General features: G+C 37.0%; 1 protein-coding gene across 2 annotated transcripts in view; it reads right to left on the minus strand.

Annotated features, from left to right (window-relative positions):
- TRIM24 (tripartite motif containing 24) overlaps nt 1-11,878 on the minus strand; it is a 94,515-nt gene that overhangs the window by 5,257 nt on the left and 77,380 nt on the right. For both annotated transcript variants that reach the window (XM_024130806.3, XM_024130799.3), the window contains exons 11-15: nt 9,357-9,530; nt 5,811-5,946; nt 4,239-4,311; nt 2,958-3,126; nt 534-862 (exon numbers count right to left, since the gene is read on the minus strand). In XM_024130806.3, coding sequence (XP_023986574.1) covers nt 534-862; nt 2,958-3,126; nt 4,239-4,311; nt 5,811-5,946; nt 9,357-9,530 — 881 coding nt within the window. The remainder of the gene's footprint in view (nt 1-533; nt 863-2,957; nt 3,127-4,238; nt 4,312-5,810; nt 5,947-9,356; nt 9,531-11,878) is intronic.

Raw genomic sequence — 11,878 nt, forward strand, 5'->3', positions numbered from 1 at the left:
AGCCCAAAAAAATAAATAAATATTAAAAAAAAAAAAAAAAAAGAGTCTTGGGGGCAAGGCTCACTTAAACAAACAAACAAACAAAAAAACTATACAGCCTTTGAAGAACTAAGATATCAACCCAGTGGCTCTTCTCTATCTATGACCATCATCATCTCATAGGGTTTGTTTGAGAATTTACTCAAGATATTTGTAAACAATACAGCTCAATGCCTGGCAAATAAGATGCACTAAATTATGGCAGGGTGGTGCATAAGGACAACACTTTATGGTAATTCCCTTGTAATAATTTAAAGGGCCAGTTATTTTTTTTTTTCTCGTCATTAACAGACTAGGTTTTTGAGAGAAGCACGGGGAATGGGAGATAGGGTATGGGAAACCCTGTGCTGAAAATTTTGGTGTATGCATTTATGCCAAGTGGACTTCTATTTAAGTTTTTACAAAGGTTTTATGTTACAATGATCACCAAAAGTTTATTGCTGTTATTATTTATAATGAAAGAATGTAAGAAAGGGAAGCAAGCACCATCTTACCTTGGAAAATTTGCCAGTGTGGGCACATGACAAGAGAGATGGAATACTTTGGGACATTTCTCACAGCATAGGAGTTCCCCTCCGTTCTGACAAACTGCACACCAGTCCTCATTGGGGTCATCCTCTTTCCTTGTCTCTCCAACGTGAAGGGGTGACTTCTGCGAGGCATCTAGCCACTCAGACTTTCCATTTGAGGAATTTTCCTGGTTAAGTCCAGGTTGATCTCCTGTGCTATCAGGGGCATCTGATCTTAACACAGACTCTTCAGATGCAGAGCTCTGACTGCTATTTAAGAGCAGGGAGGTGAGTATGCTTCTCGGATAGTTGGTCTGCAGTGGAAAGAGTTAACATATGCATATGGGTATCTTAAACCGCCATTCTTTATTAGCACTACTGCAATTCTGGACTGCAGTCTGCTCACTCATGAGCACCTGGCTATTTCAAAGGAGTCTGTGAATCTGCATGAGACGGGAATACATTTACTGCTAACTGTCCCTAATGGTAAAGAAGACATGGACCTCCACTGAAAAATATCTTCAAAACAGAAGATCAGCAGCAGTAACAGGGTGTGGATAACATAGGGAAAATCTTTGAATCTGCTGATGGCTATAGAAACGGGTAGGTAGTGTAGAAGTCAACCACGTGAACTATAAATGCATTTTACTGGAGCTGTTAATTCAAAGTATATCTAAACACAAAACAGGCCTACTATAGATTTTTTATCATTCATAAAAAGGTACACTGCTTTAATTCTTAGAAGTAATTTCACCTCTGCAAGTGCCATTAATAACTTTAAAATGAACCTAAATGTTATGTTTGAGCCTAGAATGGTGAAAATTTCAAATTAGTAACAAAATCTATTATCTCCTTTAAACATTTTTAAAAATTTTGAAGTAATAAATGTAGATTTAGTTAAAAGCACAGGTATATAATATCATTCCTTGGAGGCAATTATTTTCAAATTATTTAGCTTTTTCCTCTGCTGTTTACCTCTATACTTCTAAACAGTATGCTTATACTATAATTTTTCAGATTTTCAAATTTAAACATATTTTCAGTTTTAAATGTATACATTTTCCCTTCTATGGAAGATGATTTTTCCTTCCTGATTCTCCACACCCTCCTTATACTTACACACACCATTCATACCATCCTCTGAACATAGTTTTATTAAACACTGATTTCTTTTTAGTTGGTAGGCGCCAGTATAACTGTTTATAGCCAGCATCTATTCCAACTGGTCAGAATCATTGCTGTACTGGTTAAGTATCCTGAAAAATCAATTTTTGGTCAAATGCATATTCACGTTATATCCTGATTATATCTAGTTTTTATTTAAATTTGTATTCAGGTGTTTGTTTATATCATTATGACTATAAGACTGTTCATTGCATAACCACAGAATGTACTATGACTACACTTCCTTTTTTGTCTAACTTTTTGTTTTTCCTGTGAGTCAATAATTACCATATTTTAAAATTTAATCCATTTGCTTATTTTTCTAGATATCTAAGTCGTTCTCACAATCCCCAAGAGGGTTATAAAATGTTTCTCAATACTGTCAAAGCATTTTTCTCCTGCTACATACATTCCTATGTATGGAGGAAGACTCCTCCTCCTAGGAGGAGTCTTCTGTCCTCCCCCTTCTGTCCTCCTCCTACAGGGTGTACTGGAGGAGCTGTTGTATTGGGGACCAACTACCCTTTTCTTTGCCTCTCTTCTGTGTTAGATCCCAGAAACGGGACCTTATGTCTTTCTCTTTCTGGTTTAATTCATTTTTGATGAAGCATATTCCCAAATATCTTCCTGAGAATGAGTGCATGGAATTAGGTTTTTGAGAATCTGCGTGCATGTCTAAAAATGTTTATTTAATCTTTACACATAATTGATAATTTGCCTGGGTATAGAATCCTGGCTACAAAATATCGTTCCTCACAATTTTGATATTTTCTCTATTGCCTTCCACCTTTGAGAGTCTGTGTTGAGGACTTGGTGACACTATGATGTCTGATCCATTATGTAAGGTGTTTTTTTCCTCTGGAAGCTTTTAGAACCTGTTTAGAATACTGGTATTCTGAAATCGATGAGGATATGACTTGAGTCTTTTTTTCATTTAATTGTTCTGGTACTTGGTAGGCCCTTTCAATTCAGATGCTCATGCCCTTCAGTTACAGGAAGTTTCCTTGTATTACTTGCTTTGGCAGTTACCTTCCATGTGTTTCACTCTGTTCTCTCTTTCAAATGCCCAACCTCCTCATTTAACCTCTGACGTTTCAAACTCTTCTCCCCGTTTGCCATCCATCTTTTTGTTTTGATCTACTGAAAGATTTAAATATAATAGTTTTTATCTCCTACGAGCTATTTAAAAGTTTCTCTCATCCTATCCCTCAAGTAGGAGTAGTATTACAATCATAATATAATTACATTTTGAGCCCTAGATTCTTCATCTGATTCTTGTTTCACTATAACAACAGGAAAATCATAATTTTCAGGTGGTCCACTGTTTTCTTGTTTTATTCGGATTGGCTCCAACATGACCACTGGGACTTTGTGTGTAGAATCAGCTCCTGCTGGTTTGCTGGAAGAGCCAGAGCTGTAAGTATAAGAAAAAAAAGAAAGAAAGAAAGAAAAAAAAAAAAAAAATCTAAGAAAGCTACCTTAAGTATCTTAAAACAAGGTATAATAATAGCTTTTCGGAGTAATGCTGTATCTTCACAGCAATGGTAACTATGTTACATCAGCAATAAACTGATACATAACTGAAATGCATCTGCTGTATGCAAAACAGTTTCATTTATGTATAAAAAATGTTCCACATATTAACCTATCAAAATGGTTACATCTTGATTACACACCTGGAAAGGTATTTAAATAAATTTAAATAAAACCTGAATTAAAACTGACTTCAATATCCTGAGGCTCTAAAATTGGGCAGCCAGATCTTACAACTATCTTAGAATTAGCATCTTTTTTTTAGGATTTTCCTTTCCTTCTCTAGTCAGTGACAAAGAGAAGTCTAGGCTCACATTAATGATTTACTGTCACGAAGTGTGAAGATAATTAACTAGGTTCATAATTTACTGGTGTTCTGCTATTTTAAAAAATGTAGTGCAACGAAAAAGCCGTTTCCAGATAGCTACTATGTTCTCATAGGATTAAAGGCAAACTTATCCCCTTCAGAGTATGCTACTTCCATACAATTAGGAAAGTAAGAATTGGGTTCACTATCTAGGAGAAATTTGCAAGCATTATGAGTAGGTGTGTAACACAGTAAGTTAAAATACAATTTCAACAACTGTAAAACAGAATCAATGTTTGGTTATTAGAAATGTCAGAACACCAATTTTAGTATAAAATTATTATTTGTTTTCCCTAAGTTTTTATTTGTGCATGTTCCTATACAGTGCAGTGTGTTACACACACTTCATTTCTGTTTTTTCCTTGCTATTATACTAAAGTCAAATGTATTTTCTTATTTTCAACAAATAAACATTTTTGTATCTTTAAAGATAAAATTGTACTCTACTAAACCCATTGATTTATTACATTAACATATAATATATAATAATTATTAAACATTTAACTTAAAAGTTAAAAATAAGGGAAATTGCTTAAAATGTATTGAGTACCAAAGCATGCTGAACACTGGCGAGAGAAATCTAGTTACAGATTTTATAGACTAGAGAATAAGTTAAGTCAGTTTACCTTCCTCGGCTCCCAACGCTGGAGGCACTAGGTGAACGTATTGGTGGGTGTACACTTGTCATAGTAACAGGTCCTGAGATCATACACATTCGTAAAATGAATTAATAACTGTATTTAATTCCTACTGAATGTTCTCACTTAGTACTACATTGAAACTGGAAACACATAATGAAACTATATAAAACAAGAGTAGTTGCTGAACTCCCAGCACAGTCTCAAGTCCCGCTAAACTGGTAGGGCTGTTCAACCTCAGCAGTACTGACATCTGGGGACAGATAATTCTCTGATGTGGGGGGGCTGTGTGTGCATCGTAAGGATGTTGAGCAGCACCCTCGGCCTCTACAGTTATTAGATGCCATAGCACCTCTACATACTTAGCATCCAGGGGTGTGACAATCAGAAATGTCTCCAAACACTGTCGAATGTCCCACGTTAGAGTAACCAGGGTAGGAGCTTAGTGAGGACACTAGTGCCAGCAAAAGCTACAGAGGACAATAAAAAGTTGGTAGGGCTGGTATAAAAGCAGTCCAAGAGAGAAAGCCCCACAGAGGCTAATTAACGGAAGACACTGAAGCAATGCACAGAAGATACTTTGTCCCTTGCCTGACACAGAATTAGTACTGGATAAACGTTAGCTTTAGTAATAGTGCCAAAATGGTTTCCAGAAATGTTTTGTCAAGTTATACTCCCACCAGCTATGTATCAGAGCATTTGTCCCATCACATCCTCATCAATGAGTATTTTCACTATTTAAATCTTTGCTTATTCAATAGTTAGAAATTATGTCTTTTTGATTTTATAATGACTCCTGGTGAGACGGAACCACCCATCTTTCTTCCTCTCTCTCCCCTGTTTTACTGACTAAATGTATTTCCTCTTTAGGGAATAATCTACTCATGTCCTTTTGCAATATTGTGTACTTTCCTTATTAATCTTTATGAACTTGTTACATAATTAAAGTTTCTCTACCACATTTTGTCGACAATTTCCTTTCAGTTTGTTTATGTTTTAAATAAGTACTTCCTTTAAAATTCGACAACTGCTTAATTATGCTTGTATGACTGGTGAATGGCAGAAGAAATTCTCCTCTTTCCTTATTTTGGTCTAAGGCATCTAATTTGCCAAGGCCTCTACGAGTAGCATTAGTCAGAGTGCTTCTCTCTTGGAGGAAATAAGTAGTTGTGTCCAAAATTCTTGAACACAATTAAATAGCGAAAAAACCACCAAAAAGAGTGATTGTCACTGATAAATTGTGATACTAGGAAAATTCCATGCAAAAAGAGATGATAAGACAGACAAATTATCAAAAAGAGAAAGTACAATACTAATTTCCTCCTGGGAGCACTATAGTGCCCATAAGTTCTATTCAAATTGAAAATGTACAGAGGTTTAACTTTTGCTTCCCACTTCGAAAGTACATTAATTTTAAAGAGTACCCAACACATAGACCCATTTTAATCATCCAACAGAAAAAGGGAGGAGGCGTAGGGTGATTTATTTTTTAAATTATTATAAATAGAATAAAAACTGAAAAAAAAACCACTAATAAAATTTTTTAAAAGCCCATTTTACCTGCAAGGCCTGGAGATGGCACTGATGAATTCGGTGACTGGACGGTTCTGTTTGAGGGTGGTCTCGGCTGGCCATGATCTGTACTAGTATCTTTCCTCACGATATTGTCCAGCATGATAGTACTTGAGCAGTCAATCTGATAAGAAATTATTTCATGGCATCGTGACTTTGCAAGTTAAAAGCTACTTTAAATTTATAAGAAAACTTTAATAGTTTAATTATTATCAGATAATAAAACATGTAAATATCATATTTGAGAAGTTCTGATCCATACTTTCCCCATAAACAACCCTGAAAAAAAGCTTTCACACTTCTTAATATTTCACCTTAGTAAATATACTGAGTCACACTATTTCAGAAGTCATGAGCCAGGAGAAAAGAGTATTGTGTGCTACACCCTTAAAAATTAAAACAAAATTATAAAAAGTAATTTTAATAATGTTTCTTAATTTATTTAAAAATAATAAAAGGTACCAATTTAAAAAAAAAGCAAACTTGGTGAGAAGAGTAGCACAGTTTCACATTTTGCAAATTTCTTTATTGTCTGGCTTAGTAACAGCCAACTGGAAACTTGTATCTTTTTACTCAGTCTGCTGAGATGTGTGGTTTTGGCTGAAGAATAAGAAGAAAATCCGGTCTTACATAGAGAGGACCTTGTAGAGCCTCTAAAAAGGTTGTACGGACCCCCATGTCCTTGGCCCACACTTTGAGAACCGATGCTCTGGTATGCACTAGATTGATGAAACAAGCCTACACATAACACATTTTCAGAACACTAACCTCACTTAAATACATTCTTAATGTTTGGTAGGAAAAAATCGATCCCTTAGAGATTCCTGCTTTAATGCAACAGGTATACAAATAATCGACTGCTTTCCTAATTGACTGCTAAGCTAAAATACTGATAAATTTCTACTGAATAAGACTTTAATACTTTAGATGCAAATACTTTTTTCAATTTTTTAATTGAAGAATAGTTGAATTACAATGCTGTGTTAATTTCTGCTATACAGAAAAGTGATTCAGTTATTCATATATATATTGTTTTTCATATTCTTTTCCATTATGGTTTATCACAGGATACTGAATATAGTTCTCTGTGCTATGCAGTAGAACTTTGTTGCTTATACAATTCTATACATACCAGTTTGCATCTGCTAATCCCAAACTCCCAATCCAACCCTCACCCACCCCCCTTTAGATGCAAGTATTTTTAATGCTTAAATATACCATTTATTCCCCAAGAACGGTTTTGTGATTAAAATCCAATTTAATAGTTCCAGCCTTTCTCAATCAAGATTCTCCAAGAGAATTAAGTCCTACAGCCCGAGGGCATAGACTGTATATAATGAATTTACTTCTCGCCTCTGCATCTAGACTGGTACTAGTTATGAACCATCCTTGGGAGGACTGAGGAAATGGTCACTCAAATCAGTTTCTTTATTCTGTGATTCAGATGAGGAATTTCAGTTGAGAAAGGCTGGTGGACAAAGGGTCATCTGTATATGAGGACTGCAGAGGAAAATTTACTTTCTGTGGGTCCCCTTTCAGTAGGGGAAGGAGGAAGTACACAGGGTTATTTATGTTTAATATTCTTTGGGCACTACCTTGGCCAATACTTTTCAGAGAGTGCAAAAAGTACTCGAATGACTAAATTTGTTAGATCTTAATGTAAAAAAAGTTATTTACATTGTGGAATAATCCTAAAAGCTAAAATTATAGGAATCATAATGATAGGAATGACACAAAAAAAGTTTTCCTATCGATCGCCTATGCATGAAAAATACATGTACTCTACCCATTTAAAGTATAAACAATTATTTTAAAAATGAAATAACTCTGGTAAGGTTAATGATGCAACTTTTAGGAAATATCAGTTGATCTCAGTAACTTGAAAAACAAACTAAATAATACAAAATTTTAGATTCCTTCACATACTACAAGATTTCTTAAAAGTTTTTAATGTCTGTATGAGTGATTACCTTAAGCTTATAAGATGAGAAAAGGTAAAACAAGTATCAACTTATGTATAAAGACTTGTTTATTCAATGTTATATTTTCTGCCTTTGAAAAAGATTTTTTTAAAAGTCATACTGACAAAGAGCTTAGAGGGTAAATGTATTTAATTTAAGTAAAAATGAAATCAGAGGTAATTTTGCACTGGTTAGTAAATGTTATCATTTCTATTATTTTTTTTATTTTTAATTTTTATTTATTTATTTATTTATTTATTTTTCCAGTGCGCGGGCCTCTCACTGTTGTGGCCTTTCCCATTGCGGAGCACAGGCTCCAGACGCGCAGGCTCAGCGGCCATGGCTCATGGGCCCAGCCGCTCCGCGGCATGTGGGATCTTCCCAGACCGGAGCACGAACCCGTGTCCCCTGCATCAGCAGGCGGACCCCCAACCACTGTGCCACCAGGGAAGCCCTGTGATTTTTATTTGAGGGGAGCTTTTCCTGTGCCAGGCACTGGGCTTTACTTGCATTAGCTCATTGAGTCTTTTTTTTTTTTGAACATCTTTATTGGAGTGTAATTGCTTTACAGTGGTGTGTTAGTTTCTGCTTTATAACAAAGTGAATAAGCTATACATATACATATATCCCCATATCTCCTCCCTCTTGCGTCTCCCTCCCACCCCTCTAGGTGGTCACAAAGTACCAAGCTGATCTCCCTGTGCTATGCGGCTGCTTTCCACTAGCTAGCTATTTTACATTTGGTAGTATATATAAGTCCATGCCACTCTCTTACTTCATCCCAGCTTACCCTTCCCACTCCCCGTGTCCTCAAGTCCATTCTCTACGTCTGTGTCTTTATTCCTGTCCTGTCCTTAGGTTCTTCAGAACTAATTTTTTTTTTGATTCCATATATACGTGTTAGCATACGGTATTTGTTTTTCTCTTTCTGACTTACTTCACTCTGTATGACAGACTCTAGGTCCATCCACCTCACTACAAATAACTCAATTTCGTTTCTTTTTATGGCTGAGTAATATTCCATTGTATATATGTGCCACATCTTCTTTATCCATTCATCTGTCGATGGACACTTAGGTTGCTTCCATGTCCTGGCTATTGTAAATAGTGCTGCAATGAACATTTTGGTACATGACTCTTTTTGAATTATGGTTTTCTCAGGGTACATTTCTATTATTAAACTTGTCTCCATCTCTTCTGGTGTCTTAAATGTTAGACTCCCTCTCTAACCTTATTCTATTGTAATATATCACATTCCAGCAATTCAACCTTCCAATACCTCCTCCCATGTCCTCACCCCTTCCTTCCCAACTTAGATTCCATAATCCATCACCATAATCATTCATTTACAAACACTTCAACTCCAGTGCCCTGAAAGACATTCTGTAGTATGTTCAAGTATTAATATTAATCGTTTTATTATTCCTGCTGTTACCATATTTCTAAAGGATAAAAACAACTTCTAAACACAAACGCACAGCCTATAATCCAACAAACCCATGCCTTTTACCAGATCCAAGTTCACTTAAAATTTTCGAAACAGATTCTTAGTATAAATTTTATGTACACTTACATCTGGAAGAGAAGGAAGATTATAGGGACCTCCCACGGGTGAGCTCAAATCAATCATAGGTGACCCAAAAGCCTTTCCATCATATCCTGCTGCACTAGTAATGGTGGGACTGGAAGGAGTAGAGGACGTGCTGTTGGCAGTTGATGGGGTGGCCTGCCCACTGCTGATCTGCCACTGTGGTAGCAAGAAGGAAAGAAGAAAGGTTGTCTATCAGCAGGCCTGTAACATAAAATGTCCATCTAATCCCTGTTCCAGACACAAAACAAAGTAAAAGACACAGTCTGCTATTTGAATTCAAATGTAATTTTAATGGAAAGGGGAGAGGACACAAGTATATATAATTTTCATTAATCCTGTCCAAACATAAAAAATAAAAAGAACTGATTTTTACCAGAAGACAACAGTTAGTATTCACAAGAAAACCACAGCACCCAATCTTGGAAAGCTTACACATATTGGAAAAGAAATATAAACATGTACAAAGCAACTTCAAGGTAAAGATGGAGGGCTGAAAACATATGTTTTCTTCTGTCCCTATCTGATACACCTGAAAGTAAAATGACAGTAAAGGGAATTTTTTTTAAAAAAGGGCATTGACCCATAAAGACAAAGAAAACAGGGGAGAAGACAGAAATCACATTTTGGAAGCTGGAAGGCAAATGGACAAAAAGCAAATGAATTAGTCGTAGTCAATTGGATAAAGCTGAAACCTAAGCTGGCAGTGGGGAAAACAGAGAAGCAAATCAGCATATATTGCAGAACCCCTAAGAGCTTGGGAATTAGAAGCATAAGAGGTGAAACTGGGGCTAAAAACAGGATGATCTGTTGAGAGTCTGTTTAAGAAGGATTAAATCTCACGTTCGTTTCCTACTTTACCTGTAGCTACCCCAAGATAATAAGGACTACCTCCACCTCTGCAAAAGAAGGCTGGAAATTAATTTTCTAGAATAGGTAAAACAGTCTTTGGGCTGACGAGCATCAGGCTCAGCTGAAGGCAGAAGTATTGCACTTGGGCTTCCCTGGTGGCACAGTGGTTAAGAATCTGCCTGCCAATGCAGGGTACATGGGCTTGAGCCCTGGTCCGGGAAGATCCCACATGCCGCGGAGCAACTAAGCCCGTGCGCCACAACTACTGAGCCTGCGCTCTAGAGCCCGTGAGCCACAACTACTGAGCCCGTGCGCCACAACTACTGGAGCCCACGTGCCTAAAGCCCGTGCTCCGCAACAAGAGAAGCCACCGCAATGAGAAGCCGGCGCACCACAGCGAAGAGTAGCCCCCGCTCGCCATGGCTAGAGAAAGCCTGTGCGCAGCAACAAAGACCCAACGCAGCCAAAAACAAACAAACAAACAAACAAATAAATAAATTAAGAAAAAAAAAAGCAGCATTGCACTGAAAATGACGAGTAAGAAACCATACACACGCTGAATGCCGAGCTTCCTGCCCACTCTGCCTCCGGCCCACTAACAATCTTCTTCCCCCAGCTGGCTTCAATGAGCAGCCAGGCCCTGCATTTCAGGCATGAAAGAGAAAGATCTTTTGGGAATTGGACCACTACCTATAGACGGTGACATTAGTAACTCTCCTAATAAACATGCCTAGCAGCCCTCACGTAAGAGTGAAATTCAGCCATCAAACGTTAGTCCCACACCCTGGCTTTCAGGTTTTTTTTTTTTCTAAACACCCATTTCTCATATACAAACAGGTAATTAAGCATCAATAAACATCTGAGGAAACACTTTGTCATTTATGTTAGAGGCTGAAATAAACACATTAATAAAGGAATGCTATAGGGTATACAGAGATGAACCATGCTGCTATCTATACTTTACTTTGAAACCTATAAAAAAATGAGGTTTGATTGACAGATGGATGGATAAATGGGTATATGGATAATAAGTGAGAAGGCAAATAGAGCAGTCTGTCCCATATACAACTCTTTCAACTTACTATGTTTGAAAATTTTTATAATAAAATATTGGTGGGAAAAAAGCCACTAAGAGGTATCTTAAGACTATGCAGGGGAAAAAACTCCCAGACTCAGTTTCATTTATATATGGACTACACAATATAGAGTGACAGTGATGGAAATATTCTAACTTTGAAAAATCTAATTTACATGCTCCACTGAAAAAACTAAGTAAGAAACCCTGTGAATATGAATGTCATCTTTACCACCTACCCACCCCTCGTATCCATCCACCTGTCTGTGTCTCGCTCTCTTCCTCCTTCCCTCCCCAGAATAAGCAGTTACAGTTGATGTGTATCTTTCCAGGTTTTTTCTATACATATGAGATTTAAAAAACAAAAACAAAACCACAAAATTGAGAATAACTCACAAAAAAATCCAACAAAGTTTTTTGCCGTGTTATATACTTTGGAGATCATATATAGATTACTGCCTTTTTTTTTTTTTTTTTTTTGCGGTACGCGGGCCTCTCACTGCTGTGGCCTCTCCCGTTGCGGAGCACAGGCTCCGGACGCGCAGGCTCAGCGGCCACGGCTCACGGGCCCAGCCGCTCC

This window comes from Physeter macrocephalus, chromosome 5 (assembly GCF_002837175.3).
Source record: "Physeter macrocephalus isolate SW-GA chromosome 5, ASM283717v5, whole genome shotgun sequence".
Taxonomy (NCBI): Eukaryota; Metazoa; Chordata; class Mammalia; order Artiodactyla; family Physeteridae; genus Physeter; species Physeter macrocephalus.